Here is a 24,435-nt window from a genome sequence, read left to right as displayed (position 1 = left end):
CGCACTCAAGAATATCTAAAGCGTCATTTTCACTACTGAAGGAGAAAAGAAAGAACCCTACGCCTAGTCTTCTCACCTGGAAGTGTCTACTTGGCTTCCATTAAGTCAATGCCCAATTCCAAACTACTTCAACATCTGGTTCAGAGTTGACGAAACGACCAACCAAGCATTTGTTTAAGAACTTTACCCACTTGAAAGTTCCTTCATTAGAGCTTGATACCACTTCTTTCAACATCTTCAAAGGTTAATGGAAGTATCAACTTGGCTCCCATTCAGTCATGAACAACTAGGGAATGTTTAACCCAATGCTTTAAAACACGGAGGTGTGATGTGAGGCGTTCCACTACCTAGAGGTGTGAGGCATAATTCAGAACGCAAGAGGCGTAAGCCTCCCAAACACAAGGAGGCATAAGCCTCCTTAAGAGAAGGGGGGTTAAGAGGAGGATGAAGAGGAAGGGGGATCTCATTTTTTCTTTATTTTTAATAAAAATCTTTTATATTAAGAAGAGTAGGAATTTGCTGAATTAAAAAATATGAAAGAAAGTAGTTTCTTGAAGAGAGGAGGAGAGAAGGAGAAGAAGAGAAGTTGAAAAGAAAAGAGAGCAATAATCTGGCCACCCCCTTCACTTATTATTTAAACATAAAACAGCATATATAACACTCAAAAACATAATAAAATTTGGACTCACATAACTACTATGGTCCCCACCTCCTATCTAACAACTAACATGAAACATCTACTCAGAAAAACATCATAAAACTAATTAATCTTCAACACTCCCCCTCAAGTTGGGAGTAAATGTCACACATTCCCAACTTGCATAGATCATGTTCAAGCTTGTTCCTTGCCACCCCTTTAGTGAGAACATCAGTCAACTGCAACTCTGAAGAGACATAAGGCAAACAAACTTCTTCGGTTGTTATCCTTTCTCTTATAAAGTGTCTATCAACTTCAATGTGTTTTGTCCTATCATGCTGAATTGGATTGTGGGCAATATTGATTGCAATCTGATTGTCATAGTATAACATCATAGGTTCTCCTACTTTCACCCCAATCTCACTCAAAAGAGATCTAACCCAAAGAAGTTCTGAGACACCATGAGCCATGGATCTATACTCAGCCTCTACACTTGACCTTGCCACAACCGCTTGCTTCTTACTCTTCCAGGAGATCAAGTTTCCACCTACAAAGGTACACACTCCTAATGTAGACCTCCTGTCATCTAAGCATCCTGCCCAGTCTGCATCTGTATAGGATTCTAGCTTCAAATTCTCATGATTTGAGAAAAGAATGCCTCTACCAGGGTGCTTTTTCAGATATGCAAGTATTCTCTCAATAGCTTCCCAATGTTGAACCCGAGGTGCATGCATGTACTGACTCACAACACTGATAGCATAAGAAATATCTAGTCATGTCATACACAAATACAGCAGTCGGCCCACCATTCTTTGATATCTCCCCACATCCTTTACCAATTCACCATCCACACCATTAATTCTGTGATTTGGATCAATAGGAGTGTTTGCTGGTTTGGTCCCCAGCTTCCCAGTCTCTCACAGTAGGTCAAGTACATACTTTCTCTGTGAAATGAAGATCCCATGCTTGGATCTTGCAACTTCAATCCCTAATAAGCATTTGAGCTCACCAAGATCTTTGATCTCAAATTCTTGCTGCAATGATTTTTTGAGATCATCAATCTCCTCCAAATCATTTCCTGTCACCACTATATCATCCACATACACAATCAGAATTGCCACCAAAGCATCTCTCCTCTTCACAGAGAGGGTGTGATCAAACTGTGTCTGTGTGTATCCAAAACGGACGAATGCCCCTCTTAACCTGTCAAACCAAGCCCTAGGTGATTGTTTCAATCCATATAGAGATTTTCTGAGTTTGCACACCTTTCCTTTATCAACATTTTCATAAAAGCCTGCTAGAATGTCCATATATACCTCCTCCTGTAAGTCACCATTGAGGAAAGCATTTTTTACATCAAGCTGGAACAAGGGCCATGAATAGGTGGTTGCTAGAGATAAAAGGATACGAACTGAACTCATCTTAGCTACTGGTGCAAAGGTTTCCAGATAATCAACACCATAGGTCTGAGTATACCCTTTTGCTACCAACCTTGCCTTGCACCTCTCTATCTTGTCATCGGCCTTATACTTCAACATCCAACTGTCTCCTTGTCTGGGGGGAGATCAACTATTTCCCAAGTTTGGTTTTTGACCAAAGCATCCATCTCATCTTGCATGGCTATTTTCCACTCAAGTTTGGAGAGAGCCTCAGTAACATTCCTGGGTATAGATACAGAATCCAGGGAAGAAAGAAAAGCACGATAGGAGGGTGATAAGGCACTGTAGGAAAGATGGTGTGAAATGCAGTGGGTTGTACACTTTCTCTTCCCCTTACGAAGTGCAATGGGAAGATCAAGGTCAGTGGGATCAGCTACAACAATGGTGTTAGGGACAGAAACATTATCATCATAAAACATAACAGGCTCAGGCTCAAGAGGAATACCTGGAACTGTATCCGCCGAATCTGGAGTTTTAGAATGACTGACAGAGAGTGGTGTGGGTCAAGGATGTGTGGAGTCAACCATCATTTGCCGGCGCTAATATTGCTGTGAGGCTGCCCGTAGTGGCTCAGGTAATAAAACTGGAGGTGTAGGTGTTGGCTGAACTAATGGTGCAGGTGGTGGCTAAACTGATGTAGATGCTGGCTGAACTGATGGCGGCACCACAGAAACAAGAAGAGGAACAGATTGTGAGTTCTCCTCCTCAAAACTCTCCCCCGGAAGAGAACCACTTGAGAAGAAGAATGTGGATTCAAAAAAGGTAACATCCATAGTGACAAATTTGCTCCTCGACACTAGGTCATAACAGCAATACCCCTTTTGGTTCTAAGCATACCCAAGAAAAACGCATTGGCCTTAGGATCTAATTTCTTGCGATGAGGGCCAAGAATGTGAACAAAAGAAACACAACCAAAAACCCTCAGATGTATATGAAATATCTCTCCATTTGGAAAAAGAAGGCTAAATGGCACCTTAATCCCCAAAGTCTGTGAAGGAACACGGTTAATCACATGTACGGCTATAAGAACTGCATCTCCCCAGAACTGCACAGGAACTGAAGCACACACCATAAGACTCCTTGCCACCTCCACAATGTGTTTGTTTTTCCTCTCAGCAACTCCAATCTATTGTGGTGTATATGCACAACTGCTCTGATGAACTACATCATGTTCTAAGAGATACGTGGTTAGGTCCTTCTCAAAGTACTCTCTAGCATTATCTGATCTAAAAGCCTTAGTTCTCACTCCAAATTGTGTGAGAACCACCTGGTGGAATTGTTGTACTAGGTTAGGAACCTCATCATGTGATCTCATCAAATATATCTAAGAATATCGTGTATAATCATCCGCAAACAAGAGAAAGTAACGAAATCCTCCCATGGAAGGGATTTGATATGGCCCCCATACATCAGTGTGAACAATATTAAAAGCAGAAGTACTTCTTTTATTACTTGGTTTAAAAGACTGTCTACAATGCTTTCCTAACTAACAACTCTCACACTCCAAAGTAGATAATTGAATAGACTCAAACAGCTTTGGGAAAAGCCATTTCAAAGAACAAAAAGAAAGATGTCCCAGGCGATTGTACCAAAGCATGATCTGGGTCACTGACTCTGACCCACTACTACTGTTGCTGCTAACATGATGGCCCTGATGTCTCGAAATCTCATTCAAAAGGTAGACTCCATTCACCTCACGACCACTCCCAATCATCTTCTTTGACTCTAGATCCTGCAAAACACAATTACGAGGAAGAAATGTCATAGAACAATTCAAATTTTTTGTCAAAGAACTAATAGACAGTAGGTTGGTATGAAGTCTAGGGCCATGTAAAACAGAAGATAGAGTTATATTATTGGTCACTCTAACTATCCCCTTCCCAGCAATGGGCATATGTGAACCATCTGCTGCAGAGCACAACTGATAGGAACTGAAAAAGGTAGGGGCATTAGTTATATGCTCAGATGCTCCTGAGTCTATAATCTAGGGAGGTCCCTCCTTACCTGAAGTAGATGCAAGATTTGCAGTTGCAAATGAACTACCTGTATGTGCAAAGGAAGTGGTGTAGTTGGCTCCTGCATTCTGTTGTCCATCTGGAAGGCTAGAGTTGGGTGAATCTTTCTTACTCATAAGCTGTCCAAACCTTTCCAATTTTGTTCTCATTGTTGCTACTGCAATGGATTCCCAATCAGTTTGGGAGAGAGGGGCTGAAGAATCTCCTATAGTGGCTACATTTGCATTTCCCTTCTTGTTTCTTATCCGAGAAGGCATAAGATTTGGATGAAGCTTCCAACAAGTGTCCCTAGTATGCTTAAGCTTCTTGCAATAATCACACACCAAGTCCTTCTTATCCTCCCTTCTAGACTCACTACTCCCCCTGTCTCCATTCGGCTTACGTTTTGTTGTACCAACCATAGCTGACTGGTCAATCCCAGGCTGTCTCAACATTACATTCCTCCTACTCTCCTCTCCAGAGACAAAAGCATAGGCCTGAGAGAATGTCACACCCTCCCTAGAAAGAATATGCTACCTAGCAATGTCAAATTCAGGGTTCAGCCCTGCCAAGAACTCAAAAACCCTATTCCTCTCTACCAGTACAAAGACATCTGGCCACCCCCTTCACTTATTATTTATACTAAAATAATAGAACAGTACAAAGACAACTATGCCCTTATAGGGTGGCAAAACATAAAACAACATATATAACACTCAAAAACATAATAAAATTTGGACTCACATAACTACTGTGGTCCCCACCTCCTATCTAACAACTAACATAAAACATCTACTCAGAAAAACATCATAAAACTAATTAATCTTCGACAAGAAGAATAAAGATGCATAACAGTAGTTCGAAGGGGCAGGGGGCAAACCATTTTCTTTCCCCTTATCTTTTCCTCCCCTCTCTTTCATTTTATTTTCTTTCCTTTTCTCTTTTTTTCTTCTCCTTCCTTTCCTTTTCTTTCCCTTTCTTTTCTTTTCCTTTCCTTTCCTTTCCTTTTTTTTCTTTTTTCTTTTTTTTTCTGCATTTTCATATCAGATGTGCATGAGGCGCAAGAGGCGTACGCCTCTAGCATGCCTTTTAAAATACTAGTTTAAGGCGTACGCCTCCCACACCTTTTAAAACACTAGTTTAACCCACTGTTATCCTTCTAATAATTATTGACTAATCCAAGACCTGAAGGCACCATGCCCCCCTTATCAAGATCACCATTCAAAAAAGCATTCTTCACATCTAGCTCATGAAGGTTCCATGAGAAGTTTACAACTAAAGAAAAAAGAACTCAAATTGAGTTCATCTTGACCATTGGTGCGAAGGTTTCGTTATAATCCACATAATACGTTTGAGAAACCACTTAGCTACCAACCTTGCCTTATACTTTTCTATAGAACCATCCATTTGATGCTTCACGTTGAACATCCATTTACAACCAATCGGATTCTTTCCCTTTGGAAGGTTAACAAGATCCCATTTGTGACTTTTATGAAGGGCATGAATCTCCTCAGACATAGAACTCTTCAATTTAGGTAATTCCAAAGCCTCAACAACACTTTTAGGAATACAGACACTACAAATAGTAGAAACAAGGCACACCGCACAATAACCAGGAGACAACGAAGCAGTGGAAGTAAAGTGTGTAATTGGGTGCTTGGTACATAACCGTACACCCTTACGAAGAGAAATAAGAAGGCCAATATCATTAGGAGAGGGTTCAAAAGTACCTGAAGGATGAGTAGGGTGAGGATATGCCTCGCGAGAATTTGATGGCATTGGAAGTACATCTAGTTCGACACCTATATCCAGAGACTGATCTAACAACTGACCTTTGTGACGATTATAGTGCAAATAAACCCAAAAGAGGCTGCTGAGACAAGGGAGGCAATTGAGACGAGGAAGGCTAAGATGGAGGAGGCTGAAGATGAGTTGGAAAAAGAACATGTCTCACTTTACTACTACTCTCCCCCTAAGGTGAGGTAGAGGAAAAAGGACAAAACTCAAAAAAGCAAACATCCATAGAAATGTAAACCTTCTTAGACAAAGGGCCATAACATTTATACCCCTTTTCAGTGGAAGGGTAGCCAATGAAGACACAAGGGATAGCATGAGGTTCAAGCTTACCAGAAGTAGAAGACAAATTTTGCACATAACATTGACATCCAAAAACACGAATGGAGATAAAGAACAAAGGGGATGAAGGGAAAAGCAACTGATGTGGGGCCTTAAATTATAATAGTTGTAAGCATGTGGTTAATCAGGTATGCCACAGTAAGAACAACATAAGCCCTAAAACACTTAAAAACATTCATTTGCAAAAGTAAATTATGAACCACCTCCAGTAAGTGCCTATTCTTTCGCTCTGCAACACCATTTTGTTGAGGTGTTCAAGGACAAGAACTCTAATGTAACACCCCATTAGTTTGAACATAAAAATTGACATCATTAGTGAAATACTCCTTTGCACTATTTGAGTATCAACACGAAATTGTATAAACGCCATGTGGTGGAAATTGTATAAACTGGTTCCTTTCAAATAATCTAAAGCCACAGAATCCAAAATATAGAGACCATCTGTCATACATCCTTTACCAATCATTCTCACTGAAGTCAAATCCTAGAAAACACAAGAATTAGGAAAAAAATTATTAAACAATTCAAAGACTTTTTATACAACTAATAGAAAGAAGATTTAATGGCATTTTGGGAGCATGGTAAACATTGGACAAACAGAGGCCAAGGGGAAGGAAAACAACATCTTGACCCCCAATAGAAGACAAGGATCCATTAACAAGTTTAACCTTAGAAGTCATATGGTTTGTCACCCTGAATCGATGATCCAAGGTGATTGAGAAGGGAAGGATGAAACATGGAGGGCATGGGCTCAGTTATCTAAATTCACTGCATAAGAAGTAGAGGGAGTAATAAAGGTTTCCTCTGACATGCCCAAACTACTCAATCTGATCACACATAGTACTCAAAAGGCCTTCCTTAGGTACAAAAGCCAATGACTAAACTGGAGAAGTGTTACCCTAAGTCAATAGTTGTTGGCCATCCTAGCTGGGTGTGGATGAAGCAATACTAGCTGATTAGATCCCTTATTCTACTTCCCTTGAAGCTTCTTAGGCTTAACCATGTAAGTCCCAACAAAACTCTTTTGTGTTACCAAATTTCTTGCTTGCAATAATTGCACCATAACTTATCCTTGTCACCTCCTCCCTTCTTTTGTACCGAACATTTTTTGTTTTCACCCATGCACAATAAAGCGATATGCTCCCCCTAAATGGGATTCATAGCTTCCCTCCTACTTTCTTCAAATTGAACTAAAACAAAAAACTTCTTCAAGACCTGGAAGCTCCTTACCACCTAAAATTTGAACCCTAATTGGATCGTACACTAGATTCAGACCTACCAAGAAAGCAAACACACTTTCTTGAGAGTAACTTCTTATAGGCCAATGCATCCTCATCGCTCTTCCAATCAATAGTCTTGTAATGATCCAGATCCTTCCACATAGAAGTAAGATTTGAAACCACATAAAGTTTTTTTTTTAGAGCAATCTGAATTGAAGATGTTAGCGAAGACATAATCAAGTAATTCTCTTTCTCCCACATATCATATTCAGCTCCTTCATTGATAGGTTTCTAGGTCTTCCCGGTTACGTACCCTAGCTTTTCCCTTGCTCCAACAAACATCTTCACACCCTTGCACCACTCCAAGTAGTTCAATCCATCAAGAAGATCAAGAGACACATGAAAATGGAAATCCTACGCTGTCCAGTTCTAGCTTCAGACCTAACAAACCCTAAGAACAGTTAGAAGTAACAGTACTCTCTGAAGACATTGCTGGAACACACCACTACTATGTGAACAGCAGCTTGAAGAAACATAAACAAGCCTTTCCAGGCCACACACAACCACACAACTGTAACAACCCAAGGCGAAATACAAACCAAACACTCCCAACAGTTGATCCAAGAGGAGAAATATGAAAAACAAAGCACTTACCAGTAAACTGCAACGCTTATATCATATCTATAACATCACTGCAGTCCATTCCAACATACAGAACCTGGCCAACTCTACAAAATATCCCTTTAACCTGAGTTTAGAAACCAGAAAACAACAGCAAACAGTTGGCAGGAATCCTTGTAAACTGAGAGAAAAAACAGGTTAGTTCCAACACCTTCTCAAACCATAACAGACTTCCATCAGCCTATCATACACAGTTCAGATCAACCACAGCAGAAAATTTCCCTTTCAATGATCCAAAGAAGACTCCTACATGCTGCCATCATTTGAGCAACAGTCCAACCATAAAGAATTGGTCTTATGACCAAGAAATGAGGAAATGAAAAAAAAAAGAGTGATCAGATTAGTCTTCTATAGGGTTTGGCAGCTCCCAGATAAAGAAGGAATGCTTAGCTGAGGGAAAAAGGAGGAGGAAAAAAACTAGGGCTTTCTATAACAGATTAATGCTCTTATACCACGTAATCTGTTATGAAAGCCTTAGTGAAGGGAGGAGAAGAGAAGAGAAGAGAGAAGAGAGAAGTCAAACAAAGAGAAAGAAATCTCATGGGTAAGTGGTGGCGCCCACTGTAACCCTATTATATTATAAAATAAAAATATTTACAGAGTAGTTCCTGAAGTGAAAGAAATTACAAGATACCCCTCCATTATTGACACATTTTAAAAACACCCCTCACAATAGATTTACTATGCTGTCTTTCACAAAGCATAGCAGAAACCAACTATTCAATCAGGAGCTTTAGTTGCAATATATAATTGATATGAGGCAAGAAAATATCATTAGTTACTTGAAATATTGGGGGCTCCCATATTTGAACTTTCAACATTAAAAGGTTCTGGGAAATTTTTTGGCAAAAAGAGACAGATTCTGGAAAAATTGATCATCTTATTCAACAATCTAGGGCTGCAACTTGGACCAAGTTGGATTGGGAGTTTACTAAATTGTCAATGCACTTCAGACTAGTGTAGTTGAAATTCTTAAAATCAGGTCCAACTTGCAGCCCTATATGCAACAGAACCTGTATGAACAATAAACTATTACTCAAAAGGAAGGCACATATAAGGGGGATCAAAATGTACCATAGGCGCTTTGCAGTTACCCCTTCAAAAAATGCCAGATGCCCTCCATGCCTTGTGGTGGCTAGTACGATGTTTTTATTTGCCCTATATAGGATGTAAAATGAGGGACAAAGAAGAAAATTCTTACAAGCAAAAAAAACATGTTCAAACATATAACTAAGAGAGCATTCTACCTGCATTCATCCCAAGGAATAGCTTCCCTAGTACATACAGGATCATCCAAAGAACTGATGCATAGCAGTGGAACTGATACATATCCTACTAAGCTAGCACTGCTACAACGCCTGTAATATGTATCCACAGTCTGCAAAACAGGATATTCCTTTTAGCTAATCACAAATAATACCATGCAACAGCTTTTAGTTAAGCATTGATACCTCAAATTTGCCAATAAGACAAGTGGCATAGTTGTCAAAGTCGCGAACAGAACGTGACTGGTGAAATACAAGGGAGGTGACCATGCAAATTAAGTTAGTTGAAAAGAAGCAATTATATCAAACAAAGTTCATATTATTTTCTAGTTTCAACCATCAAATTTAACTTGAAGTGTATCTCCTATATTTGTTCTACAGAAATTTATTTCTTACCAGCTTTTCCAAATAAACCTTTGTTATTATATAGTGAAGAACTAAAACATATAATGGGAAGAAAAAGAAAAAGGTAGAGATGTGATACACAAATATGGAAATTAAGAGAAATTACATGAATAACATTGATGTAGGTACATCACAGAACCAACATCGTTATATGACTCCCAACATAGTGGAGAGTGAAACATGAAACATCCCCTAGTTTAGTTGTACGATAAATAAACTATTGTTAGTCAGTAGAGACCAGAAAATAGTTTCATAGAAAACTAAACAAAGAAGATACAAAGATTAAAAAATTCAGAGAAAGATCTCCCAATCAAGAATAACTTGTTTTCAGCATAAGCTGGTGTTGAGCAAAAGAAGAAGAAGAAGAAAGGAAGGAAGAAGAAGGAGAAGAGAAGAGGCTGCAGACTTAAGGCCTCAAAAGAACTGCTTCATGCGAGTGAAGCATTTGTATTTATACTATACTGGCCGTACAACACAAGAGGTCTACAAAATTACAAAAATACCCCTGCGGGCACTAAACCTGTGTAGTACATACAATACATCTGTCAACACTCCCCCTCAAGTTGGGGCATAGATATCAATCATGCCCAACTTGTCACAGAGATCTTGGTGTCTGGAATGGTTTAGCCCTTTTGTAAAGATGTTTGCTAGTTGGTCTTCAGAGCTGATGTATGGAGTGCATACTTCGCCTGTGATGATTTTCTCTCTGATAAAGTTCTTGTCAACTTCAATGTGCTTTGTTCTATCATGTAGTACCAGCTTAGCAGCGATACTTATAGCTGCCTTGTTGTCACAGAGTAGAGTCATGGGTTTGTCCACTGGAAAACCCAACTCTCCCAATAGATTCTTTATCCACATACCTTCGGCTACTCCGTGTGCCATTGCACGATACTCAGCTTCAGCACTGGATCTAGCTACCACGGTTTGCTTCTTACTCCTCCAAGTAACAAGGTTCCCTCCTACAAAGGTGCAGTAACCACTAGTAGACCTTCTATCACTTTGAGATCCAGCCCAATCCGCATCTGTGTAAATTTCAACTCTCAAATGTCCATGTTTCTGGAATAATAAGCCCGCACCCGGGAACTTCTTAAGATACTGCAGTATTCTCTCCGCTGCTTCAAGATGAGTGGACCTAGGTGCATGCATGAACTGGCTGAGGACACTAACAGCATATGCTATGTCTGGACGAGTCATAGAGAGGTACAACAATCTCCCTACAAGCCTCTGGAATTGCTTCACATCCTTAAGAGTTTCACCTTGGCTGTCACTTAACTTATGGTTGGGGTCAATGGGAGAGTCAACTGGCTTAACCCCAATCTTTCCAATGTCCTTAAGCAAGTCTAGGACGCATTTCCTTTGGGAGATGAAGATACCCTTTTTTGATCGGGCAACCTCAATTCCAAGGAAGTATTTGGCAAGTCCTAAATCTTTTACTTCGAACTGAGTGGCAAGGAAGCCCTTCAAACTTTGAATTTCATCCTTCCAGTCACCAGTAACAATTATGTCATCCACATATACTATTAGGGCAGCCATTTTACCTTCTCCCCTTTTTACAAACAGTGTGTGATCTAATTGACATTGCTTGTATCTCCTCTGCTGAACTGCAATATGAAATCTGCTGAACCAAGCTCTTGGTGATTGCTTCAGCCCATATAAAGGCTTCTTTAACTTGCACACTTTCTGTTCATTTCCTTGAGCCAGAAAACCGGGGGGTTGAACCATATAAACTTCCTCTTCAAGGTCACCATTCAAGAAAGCATTCTTGATGTCGAGCTAATGTAGATCCCAATTCAAATTGGCAGCAAGAGAGAAAAGTACTCTAATAGAATTCATTTTGGCAATAGGGGCAAAGGTTTCTGCATAATCAACTCCATATACTTGAGTAAAACCCTTTGCCACTAAACGAGCTTTATAACTCTCCACGGTTCCATCAGCCCCATGCTTAACAAGGAACACCCATTTACATCCAACTGGATCCTTTCCCTTAGGGAGATCAACAAGTTCCCACGTGCCATTCTTGTGAAGGGCATCAATTTCTTCCTTCATGGCATTTGTCCATTCTGGTACTGAGAGAGCTTCTGCCACATTCTTGGGAAAAGGGATACTGTCAATGGAGGTAAGGAAGGCACGAAATGAAGGTGGGATGTTCTCATAGGAAACAAAGTTGGAAATGGGGTGTTTAGTGGTGCACAACCTAACACCTTTCCTGTGGGCAATAGGAAGGTCAAGATCATTAGCAACAGGGAGGTCAAGACCATCATTGGGAGTCAAGTTACCTGAGTGAGTATGATCTTCCCCCAAGGAGTTTGATGGCACTTGAGGTACAGATTCTGGATTCTCCACAGCTCTTGAACTTGGTTGGCCTTTACGACGATGAGAAAAAACACGGAAAGGTGGAGGATCAGGAAGAGAAGGGGGAGAAGGATTAGGAAGAGGAGGAAGTTGAACCAGTTTCTCCTTATGCCTACACTCCCCCTGAGGAGAAACAGGAAAGAAGGGCTCATCTTCAAAGAAGGTAACATCCATGGAGACAGAGAATCTCCGAGAAACAGGATCAAAGCAACGATACCCTTTCTGAGAGAATGAGTAGCCAAGAAATATGCACGGGATAGCATGAGAGTCCAATTTCCCCTGGGTGGGAGATAGGTTTTGAACAAAGCACCGACAACCAAAAACACGAGGAGGGATAGAAAGAAGAGGGGCCTTAGGGAAAAGAAGCTGATGTGGGGCTTTGTACTCTAACCAACGAGAGGGCATTCGGTTAATGAGGTATGTAGAACAAAGAACAGCCTCAAGACAAAATCGTTTGGGAACATTCATATGAAGTAGTAAACCCCGTGCCACTTCAAGAAGGTGTCGGTTCTTCCGTTCAGCCACACCATTTTGTTGTGGCGTGCGAGCACAAGAGCTTCGATGAAGTGAGCCATGTGAAGCAAAGAACTCCGCGAGGTCACTATGAAAAAACTCTTTTGCATTGTCCGACTGAAATATTTGTATCTCGGTCTGAAATTGGGTGAAGATCATCCGCTGAAAATCTTGGATAATTTTTGGTACTTCCTCACGGGTTCGCATTGGGTATACCCAAGTGTATCTGGAATAATCGGCAATGAAAGTAATGAAATACTTGTAGCCACTCTCAGAAGGTAAAGTAACAAGGCCCCGCACATCAGAATGCACAATGTGAAAAGGAAACTCAGATTTACTATTTCTTTGAAGGAAACGAGTTCTACAATGCTTGCTTAACTGACACGTTTGACAAGAGAAATCAGAAACAGACACTGACTTACACAGTTTTGGAAAAACAACTTTCAAGGATTCAAAAGACAAATGACCCAGGCAACAATGCCACAAATACATTTTACTCTTTCTGAACTGACTCATATACTCTGTAACATGAAGGCCAGCCGTATTCTCCAGCATATGGAGTCCATCAACCATACGTCCCCTACCAATCGTCCTCCCTGAGGCCAGATCCTGAATCACACAATAGGAAAGTCACAGAACAGTTTAAGGAATTTGTAACACTACTGACTGAGAACAAATTCATAGGGAATTTTGGAACATGAAGAACATTAGAGAGAGTAAGGCCGAGGGGAAGAGAGAGTTCCTTGACCAGCTATGGAAGTGTATGATCCATCAGCTAGTCTCACTTTATCTCTTCCAGAAAGAGGGTGATAAGTTTGAAAGTAAGAGGACATACCAGTCATGTGTTTTGACGCTCCAGAATCAATGATCCATGGAGAGTCAAGGTTGTGAGAAGCAACATGGAAAGTTGTGGCAGGATTACCTGATGTGGTGGGAGGAGCATCCACCTGGCGAATTGCTCTACCATAAAGCTCCAAATGGTCACGGAAGGAGTTTACAATATCCTCCCTTGGGTCAGATCCAGAGTAGCTATGTTGGCCATGTGGTGTTTGAGTCACAATAGAAGTGGAGGGCTGATTCTCCCGAGTAACCATGTTGGCAATGTGGTGTTTCTTGGTACCTTGTTGCCCGGGCCTTCTAATTACATATGAGCCTTGCTTCTTAGGTAGATCCTGAGCCCACTTTGGTTTCCCATGGAGATCCCAACAAGTATCTTTGGTGTGACGGGGCTTCTGACAATTAGTGCACCACAATTTTTCCTTATCTTCTGCTTTCTTCTGGAGATCCCCTCTCTTGGAAGAAGGTCCACCACTAGTAGAGGTACCCCCCTTTGCTGCCAACACAATTGCATCCCCTCCGGTGCTGTTCATCAAGTTTCTCCTGCTCTCTTCAGACTGGACAAGAGCATAGACCTCCTGAATTGAAGGAAGATCCTTAGAACTTAGAATTTGTACTCTGATGGATTCATAGATAGGATTGAGACCATGTAAAAAAACAAACACTCTTTGCTGTGAGCCAAGTTTCTTATACAATTTTGCATCTTCATCACACTTCCAATCAATATTCTGGTAATGGTCCAACTCCTTCCAAACAGTGGTCAAGTCAGAGTAATAAACTGATAAACTTCTCTCCCCCTGTTGACAAGTAGATGAGGCTACTTGCAGCTGATAAATCTTAGCATAGTGTCGAAGTTCAGAATATGTGGATTTTGCCTGTTCCGAGATCTCATTTGCAGTTTCAACCCACATGAAGTTCTTCCTTATTTGCGGTTGCATGGAGATCAAAAGCCATGACATAACCATACTATTCTCCTGATCCCATCTATCATGTTTTGCATTTCCAGAAGGTGGTTCTTTGATTCTTCCATTTATGTAGTCTATTTTTCCCCTTGCAGTTATGTATAACTTCCCTCTTGACCACTCTAGGTAATTTAACCCATCAAGAGGAACAACAGCCATAGGGAAGGATAGGTCACTGTTCCCACTCATTCCATTCAGCATTGTGGAGATTCCGGATGTAGCTGAATCTTCACTATTCATGATTCTAGGTTTAGAAGTACACAAAAACAAAGGCACACTACCTTACAGAGCTACTACAGTCCACAACTAGGCACTTGCTGATTTTCGGTTTCACAGAGAACCAAGCACAAACACTGCAGCTGCAGTACTAGTTTGTATGACCTACACTTTGTAGGAGTCCACAGAACAATATATGAACACTGCACTTGCAGTGTAACCAGGTCTGAATGACCTACAGTTTTACAACTTTCATGAAGCTCTCTCAGTAGGAACAACAATACAAGTGGTAGTTCACCACACCTAATCGGCTGATATCCACTTTCCAGGGCAGCCGAACAGTCACTTAGGGTTTAGGGTTCATCAACAGTCCCTTAGAGAGCTGAATAGAGCAACACACAATCGGAGGAGGGGAAAAAAAAACAGTCGAACAATCCCTACTCAGATTTTAGGACATTAACAGTCCATCAAAATAATGCAAGAAGAAAACCATAAACAGAGAAACTTCTGTTCAGTACCTAGGTCACCCGAACTGTGAATAGGCAGTACACTCATGGACTCAATCTTCTCTGCAGGCCAGAACCCTCTTCGTACATCTGGGATGGTTTTCTACAGTCTTCTTAGCCGAGCAAATCCAGTCACCAGCACCTGGGCTGGAGGATAAAGAAGAAAAAACTTGTAGCAGAACCCTTTTTTGCGCTAGGAAGTTGAACAGTCAGCTTTCTTGTAGCAGAACCCTACTCGGCAATGGAGACTAACCGCAGCACTAGAGAATGCTTCCTCTTCCTTGTCTTCGAGCATCAGGACTATAGCTTCTAAGTGGAGAGAGACCTTAGCTGGTTGTTTTCCAGGCCTGGTTGGTTCCGCTCTGATACCATGTTGAGCAAAAGAAGAAGAAGAAGAAAGGAAGGAAGAAGAAGAAGGAGAAGAGAAGAGGTTGCAGACTTAAGGCCTCAAAAGAACTGCTTCATGTGAGTGAAGCATTTGTATTTATACTATACTGGCCGTACAACACAAGAGATCTACAAAATTACAAAAATACCCCTGCGGGCACTAAACCTGTGCACAGTACATACAATACATCTGTCAACAGCTGGCAATGATAGCTGAAAGCTTGATACATTCACTATCTTGGTGAGGTTGTAACATAATCACTCACTTCAGTTTCTCTAGATGTTTTTTTATTAGGTAGCCAGTATTCATCAAGGCATCAACTGCTCTAAAAGACTAGGAAGAATATACAAACCTTTTTTATGCCTTCCCAGTTTCCAAGCCTAGAATATACATTCTGATGTCTGCAGGAAAAGACTAATGTTATAGGTAGACAAGCACCAAATGCTAGGATGGAAACTGTGTTAAATTGCATAGCTAATTTTAAACTTGTTCTGAATACAGAGTGGAATTGCGTAATAGAATTCTCAGTTTATTATGAATTTATTGAAACTCACACCCTTCAAATGGTTAAAAGAGTATTGTAGACATACAGTTCAGCATAACCTTGAAGGCCAATTGTAAGAGCTCTGTCATAGAATTTCTGGACAAGCCTGCGAGAAATAAACCTGTCACAGATCTGCAAAATAGGAAAATTTTAATGTCTGAGGATGTTATAATAATACCCAAAAATAGAATGTTATAATCATATAGAGAAAACTGGTGATATCCTCTGTATATTACAGGGGTTTGACCCTTTATTGTCAACTGAGCATCTAGACAGAACTGTTAAAATAATTTAAGGTTGTAGGAATAAAATATGGCCAGTTGTTAAACTGGGTTTAATATTGACAGTAACAGAAGTTTCTTTTATTCAGTTAGAAAAGATTATATTGAAAGAAAAGGAAAGGGCACTTGACACATAGGTGGAGCATAAAGAAATAACTCAAGTTGAACTTTGATGGATGTAGCATTGGAAACCCGAAACCATCAAGTATAGATGATGCATAAAGTAATGGGAAAGGTGAAGTCTTTGCAATCTTTGCCAGACCAATCAACTCAAGGGATTCCATTAGAGCTGACATGCAAGTGATACTGCAAAGTTTATGATTGGGGAATTCTTGGGCTATAAGAATGTAATAGTGGAAGGGGATTAAAAAATAGTGTTGGATTAGCTGGAGAGTAACAATCAAGGGTTACGCCAGTACTGATATGTTACGAGGGAGATAAGAAATTTAACAATGAAATTGGAGGCTAATTTTTCATAAGCATCAAGGCCAGCTCATAGCTGTGCTGATGCTCTATACAAGAAGGAGGCACACAGGAATCAGTTATTTAGAGCAAATGTAATCTAAACAACAAAAGGGGTTGAAAAGGTTAGGCCTTCACCAATTTTGGAATGCTTCGCATGTTGTAAATAGCTTATTATTATTTTATAATAATCTAATAAAATTCACAGTTATCATTCAAAAAAAGATTGAGCAGAGAAAACTGAACTGATCTGGGTGTGCACCTTTTCATTCATAATTAGCCATTTACATATAAACTGAAAATGAAAGAAATACCCTTGCTGCCATATTAAATGTATAAGACAGAAAATAATAGTAAAACTAAAAGATAACTAAGACTGTCAACATTCTGAAATAAGCTCTTCTCATCCATCTGATAAGACATCATGGCTTTCGGACTAAACACAAAAGTAAAAGTTACATTATTCCCTATAAAGTTATAGAACTAACCAAAAGGTCCCAAGGAGAGCAAATAGCTACAGCCCCAGCAATAGGAGTATTCTCCCCATCTTCTCCAAGATATTTCACCTGAAAACAATTGTCCAATTCAAAAGTGAACCATACAAATCAGACTGTCAGCAGACCCAGGTATAGTAACAAATGCCAAACTAACAGAAAGGTGTGCTATATAATTGCTCAATGCTACATTGTTTATGAAATATTAACTATGAAATTGGGAGAAATTGCTATTAATTTGTCTATTTTAATATGTTATCCAAATACAGAAAGGAAATAGCAGAACAGTAAGGAACTTTTACTAAAATTACATATCAGACATAGTTGTAAATCACACCTGCAATAATCTCAATTAAAAGAAAAGAAACAGGAGAAAAGGAGATTGAAGAGAGAGAAGTGATGGGGGAAGAAGATGGAAGAAAATGAAGAAGAGAGTAATTTAAAACCTCTCTTCAGCCCCCAATGATCTCTTTTATTCTTTTGTTGTAAAAAATAACGACAATTACATGAATGCCCTTAGTAGGGCATCCATCACTAAAGACAGCAATAGAAAACAATAAAAAAAGAGAAAACAGGCCTATAACCAAGGCCCACTACCTACTAACATAAGTCATAAACATAATTTAAAAGAAACAAAGAAATTAAGGCCCATTCATCCCATTATCTCTACACTCCCCCTCAAGCTGAGCATAGATATCAATCATGCACAGCTTGCTTACACAATGTTGTAACTTTTCCTTGGGGACATCCTTGGTCAGAATATCTACTAACTGTTGCTCCAAAGCAATAAAAGGAAGGAAAACTTCTCTGGAAGCTACCCTTTCTCTTATAAAATGCCGGTCAACTTCAATATGTTTTGTCTTATCATGCTGAACTGGGTTGTAAGCTATGTTTATCGCAGCCTGATTATCATAGTAAAGCACTAAGGGCTTATCATGTGTAATACCCATCTCCTCTAGAAGTGACCTGAGTCAATGACAACTCTTAAGCTCCATGTGCCATTGCCCTATACTCTGCCTCATCCGAAGACCTAGCTACTACTAACTATTTGATACTCCTCCAGGAGACAATGTTCCCTCCCTACAACCAAGGCACAAAAACCCGGTGTGTCCATGCCTAGAGAAGAGGACACCCATTCTGCGAGTTCCCTTCAAGTAACACAGAACTTGTTCTGCAGCAGCCATATGTGCGTGTCTAGGGGCATGCATAAACTGACTGATCACACTAACAGCATATGAGATATACAATCGTGTCATGCAAAGGTAACAACAACTTACCCAAAAGTCTCTAGAACACTTCCCTGTCTGCTGAAAGCTCATCATCATCAGCTGAGAGTTTATGGTTAGCATCAATAGGTGTAGAAACAGGTTTGGCACAAAGTTTCCCAGTCTCCATGAGAAGATCTAACACATACTTCCGTTGGAAAATGAAGATGCCACCTTTAAACCTAGCAACTTTGGTTCCCAGGAAATATCTCAATTCCCCTAATTCCTCTATATCACTCCCTGTAATGACAATATCATCAACATAAACAATGGTACCATCAACATGATTCTTGATAGTTAACACCTGTGTACATCCCACTGGTTCCTTCCCAAAAATCAAATCCACAATATTCCAGGTAAGATTTTTACAAAGTGCGTATATTTCAATTCTCATAGCCTCCCCCTATTCTGGCTTAGACAAGGCCTTTGTAACGGACTTGGGTATAAGTTGAGAAGAGGTGGAGGATAAGAAAGAATAATAAGATGGGGATAATAAGCTATAAGACAAGTGTTTGGAAATACAATGTGTTGTACATTTCCTCTTACCTTTTCTCACAGCAATAGGTAGGTTCATGTCTAGGAAGGGAGGTTCTGGAGTAGGCAATGAAGGACTTATCCTCTCTTTAGGGATTGAGAGTGTCTAAGGCTCAACTGTAGATGAGGGAACAACCTCATGTCGTAGCCTTTGTCTCTGGTACCACCTCTAAACGATAGGATGAGTAATGAAAACTAAAGGACTAGTAGGAGGAAGAGGAGCAAGAATAGTAGAACTGGGAGACGAAGGCTTTGCCACTAGAACAAAAGGAACCATAGGAGACTCAACCTTAGGATCAACATGAGAAGGCAAAGGAAGTGGTGAAGAAAACAATTAAACAGAATGCTCCCCCTCGGAAAAATGACCATAAAATGGAAGTGACTCGGCAAAGATAACATCCATAGAGACAAAAGGAGTTCCACTAGTGGGATCAAAACAACAATAGCTCTTTTGTGTGGAGGCGTACCCTAAGAAAATGCACTTTCGGGCCTTGGGTTCAAACTTATGCCTCTAAGAGCTAAGGACATGAACATAACACGTGCACCCAAAGACATACAAGGGAATAAGAAACAATTCAATCTTAGGAAACATGGCAGCAAAGGGAGATTTAAACCCCAAGACTCGAGAAGGCATGCGGTTAATAAAGTAGGTAGTTGTCATCGCATCACCCCAAAATCTCACTAGAACATGGGGGGAAAAAGTAATTAAAACTATCTTCTTAAAAAGCAATTTTGTTCATTCATTTATCCTAATAAAATATCTTCTTAAAAAGCTTCAAGAATCCCCTTTTCGGTAATGTTGCTCATTCATTCATCCTAATAAAATATCTTTTTAAAAAGCAATTAAAACTATAAAATCATTATTTTTTGTGTGAGAACTAAGAATTTAAGACCCCAACATGGACTTGTTTGGACTCGCCTTGAGGGGTGTGGCACAAAGGCGGCACGTAGAAGTAGGAATGTAATTTGTCACATACTCACATTTTTTTTTTATCAATAACACCAGCTTCATTAAATTAAAAGAAAAGAGGGAATATGGATACAAGAGGGGAGATAAAATATCTTAGCTCCCCAAAAACAGAAAACAAAGGGAGTGCAAAGAGAAAAGATTAAAAACTAGCCCAAAAAATAGACTCCCTATTCACACCTTGCTTGGCCAAGCCATCTACAAATGAGTTGGCACTCCTCTTCACCCAGCTATACTGAATCTCAATGTCCCTACCCAGCCATAAGAACTATTTTTTTTTTCATAGTTAAAGTTACACAAACCACTGTCCTCTGTCTTCAACCAACTAACCACCACCTTCGAATCACCTTCCAGGTTCAAACGACTGATATTTAATTCCTTTTCTCTTCGAATTCCTTCAAGCGCTACAAGGATCTCAACCCTAAGAGAGTCACCTTCTCCAATAGGGCCAGAGAAGAAAGCAATAACAATCCTTTCCTCATTCCTGAAGACTCCTCCAATCCCAGAGGGCCCTGGATTCCTTACACTACTACCATCAAAATTCAGCTTTATAAAGTCCGAGGGGGGAGGGGACCAAAACGGACAAAGAGTCCTCTTGCATCTAGCATTGGAAGCAATCTCTCTCCAGTTTCTTAGCAAATCATCCATAGGAAAATCTGAAAACAACTCCAAAGATTTTAGCCAGTGGACAGCCCTTAAAAGGATTCGATCTAACAATTCTTCCAATGTTCTTTCATTGCCGAAAAAAATGCATGAATTTCTTTCTTCCCACAATGACCAGCATACTGCTGCCCTAATACACCTCCACATAATCTTCCCTCGCTAACTAGGCCAACTGAAAAAAGGAGAAAACAAACCTTGGATAGTCTTCGGAGGATACCAAGAAGACCCAAAGTAGGAGAAAACCCACTCCCAAACAGTTTTAGCAGCCTTCCAAGAGATCATGAGGTGGTAGCCAAATTCCCCATCAGCTTTACAAAGAGTACATCTATTAGGAAGTAGACAATAGTTGGGTCTCTTTCTCTAAAGTAAGTATAAAGTGTTGATTCTTTCTAGGAAAATTCCCCAACAAAAAAAACCAACCCAAGGAGGAATAGGCCTGTTCCAAATTTCCTTAATCGGAAAGGACAACCCAAAGGGATAGGAGCCTGAGTTAAGGTTTCATAGAATGAAGCACAAGAAAAGGTACCAGAGCTGTCACATACTCACATTAGCTACTTGAAATAATGTAATTGAGAAAAAAAGAGATTGTGGGTTTTATATGCTTGAAAATGTTTTATATGTTTGGTTTTATTTTTAAATTCTCATTTGAACATGCTTTACTTGTTATGTTTATGTATTTTAATTTTAGATTATAGGTTTTCTAAAACATTTATTTTAAATTTTAAGTTTATATTTTATTAATATTATGTTTAATAATTTTTTTATTTTTTTTTTGCATTTTTGAATTTTTTGGCATTTTTTTACTTTTGCGCCTTACTTAAAAAGGCACGTGCCTCACCTTGCACCTTGCACGAGTGACCCCTACGCTTTTAAAACACTGCATCAAACTGAAAAATATGAAAAGGAACTGTAAATCTTTAATTACTTGCAAAATAAGGGTTTCTACAACGCTTTGACAACTCGCACGACTTACAATGTAGACTTGACAACTTAGTTCTTTAAACAATGTTGGAAACAAAAGATTCAACGAAGAAAAAGAAATATGACCCAAACAATAATGACATTACATGATACAACTGATTGACTTTGACACATTTGAACCAAAAGCTGCTCTCGGAGGTGATACTTAACTTTGTCTAGGCATGTCTAACAAGTATATCCCATTCACTTCATGGCAACTCCCAATCACCTTCTGAGAGTCCATGTCCTAAAAAACACAATTTGAAGGGAAAAAGGTCATACTACAATTCAAAAATTGTCAAATTACTAGCTGAAAGGAAATTAGTGTTTAATTTAAGAACATGAAGGACTCAGGATAAGGTGAGGGTGTCTGAAGCTTTGATGTTTCCCTTGCCAGAGATAAGAGCAAGAGAGCCATCAACAAGGATGATCTTATCTCGACCAGATAAAAGTTGGTAAGTAGAAAATAAATGGAACACACTAGTCATATAGTTAGAGGTACCAAAATCAATTACCTAAAATAGAAGCATGATTCACAGTAGCATGAATACCTGAATGGGCATATGCAAATGAAGGGGGAAATATCTCTAATGAGGTAGGTGTTGTAGCAGTAGACTCCAGGTGACTAATTATTTGGCCATACTTCTCATACTCATACCTGGCGGTTGCTAGTTGCTCTCCCACTAACTTTCACCACTATACCTCCATTCACTCAGTAAGGAGGTGGCTACATTTTCACTTCCACCTTTCCCATTCTCATTCCTTTTTCCACTGTTTGCATTCTTGAGTCTAGCAGGTATAAGCTCTGGATGCAGCTTCCAACATGTGTCTTTAATATGTTTAGGCTTCATACAATATTCACAAACATCTTTCTTCCCAATGCTGACCTTCGGCTTCATCCCAACATTAGCATAGTGATCCATCTATGGCTCTACAAACCAAACCTCCCTTGTGATCTCCTCACCACTACCATAGCATAAGCCTGAGATAAAGTCACCTTCGCCAAAACATTCTATCTCACAACATCATACTCCAGTTTGAGTCTGGTAAGGAATTCAAAAACCCGACTTCCACCAGCTTCCTATGAGCTTCAGGATCCTTTGTACACCCCCAAACCAGAGTCTCCATCAAATCAAGCATGGAGAAGTATACGGCTAAGGGTTTGTCCCCTACCTTAAATTATTGACATCATTCTTTAATTTGTAAGCCCAAACAACACTCTATCCACAAGTAATGCCGGCTAATATATGGACAGATAGAATTTGCTAACCAACCCACTACTGTGTAATTCTCCTACATCCACCTCTTATAGGTAGGATCGTCCTCCCCCGATTTCTTCTTGCTCGCAGTGATGTAACCCCATTTCCCTCTACTACACACATGTATCTTAATAGACTGAGACCAGGCTAAATAATTGGTCCCATCTAGCTCCACAATAGTGACCAGCCCAAAAAGATTCTCAATTGACCACCCATGTCCAAACCCATAATCTATGGGATATTTGGATTCTCCTCTAGTTTGCTCTATTGAGTAAAATAGAGATCAAAATAAGTCTCAACTAAGCTAGAATTGCTATCCCAAGCAAAAAACTACTCTTCCAACAACCAAATCTAAAGTTTCACAGGACCCACCCAAATGGGAGAAAATGAGAAAGTTCAACCACTCCTACCAGAGGTTTCAGAACCCTATCCAACTCAAATCACCCTTAATGAAAATCAAAAGGCTACCCTTTGATCCCCTAGTACTAGCTTCAAAGTGAATGTAGGACTTTTAACTAGCTGTCTTCAATTGTCTAGGGTTTTTGGGAAAAAACTCCAAGAACCTGCCTTGGGCTTCAATTGGGGATGAAAAGCTTCACAAAACCTCTCCAAAAGCCATCCCAACTGGACTACATAAGTTGCTCCCTAATCAGCCCATCAATTCTCCATACACACTGTGTATGGGCAAAGAGAGAAGAAAGAAACAAAGGTGAGAACCTACTCTAATACCAAGTTGTAAATCACACCTGCAATAATCTGAATCAAAAGAAAAGAAACAGGAGAAAGAAAGAGATTAAATAGAGAGGAGTGATGGAGGAAGAAGATGGAAGAAAATGAAGAAGAAGAGAGAATAGTTCAAAACCTCTCTTCACCCCCCAAAGATCTCTTTTATTCCTTTGTTGTAAAAAATAAGGACAACTACACGAGTGCCTTTAGTAGGGTGTCCATCATTAAAGACAACAATAGAAAACAATAAAAAAGAGAAAACAGGCTCATAACTAAGGCCCACTACCTACTAACAAAAGTCATAAACATAACTTAAAGAAAAGCAAAGAAACTAAAACCCATTCGGCCCATTGTTGCTACAGGTAGATGACCTGTTTAGAAAATCAAGGTAATATACATATTCCAAGCAGGTATTATCAACAACCAAATAATCAATAGGAACTGTTTCACTAAATCAATAGGGGCTGCTGACAAAATAAATTCAAGCATTGTGAACTGAGAAACATTAACTTCTTTTATTTTTAAATTTCAATCAATGATTCAGATGGCACTTTTACTCTAGATGACAGATTAGAAACTGCATAATAATGGGTAACAGGATAAAAGAGAAGTTACAAGATTCCATCTGAACCATTTTCTATAATCTAAAAATTCAATATAATACTTGTTAAGCTATTTTGACTCTACCACTAGTTAAGGGTGCTGTGATGCCAATTTTTAATTAGAGAT

The 24,435-nt window shown here is 39.7% G+C and overlaps 1 protein-coding gene across 2 annotated transcripts in view; it reads right to left on the bottom strand.

Annotated features, from left to right (window-relative positions):
• The window catches only part of LOC104596738 (alpha/beta-Hydrolases superfamily protein), a 53,910-nt gene that overhangs the window by 6,054 nt on the left and 23,421 nt on the right, over positions 1-24,435 (bottom strand). Inside the window, exons 7-12 of one of the 2 annotated variants that reach the window (XM_010258019.2) lie at positions 17,327-17,404; positions 16,142-16,227; positions 15,904-15,952; positions 9,559-9,615; positions 9,355-9,485; positions 9,182-9,265 (exon numbers count right to left, since the gene is read on the bottom strand). In XM_010258019.2, coding sequence (XP_010256321.1) covers positions 9,182-9,265; positions 9,355-9,485; positions 9,559-9,615; positions 15,904-15,952; positions 16,142-16,227; positions 17,327-17,404 — 485 coding nt within the window. The remainder of the gene's footprint in view (positions 1-9,181; positions 9,266-9,354; positions 9,486-9,558; positions 9,616-15,903; positions 15,953-16,141; positions 16,228-17,326; positions 17,405-24,435) is intronic. The other variant, XM_088887653.1, reaches the window with a different exon arrangement.

This window comes from Nelumbo nucifera, chromosome 5 (genome assembly GCF_055504915.1).
Source record: "Nelumbo nucifera cultivar China Antique chromosome 5, China Antique-T2T, whole genome shotgun sequence".
Lineage (NCBI taxonomy): Eukaryota > Viridiplantae > Streptophyta > Magnoliopsida > Proteales > Nelumbonaceae > Nelumbo > Nelumbo nucifera.
Note: the sequence above shows the minus strand (reverse complement) of the source record. Positions and strands in the feature narration are given on the sequence as shown.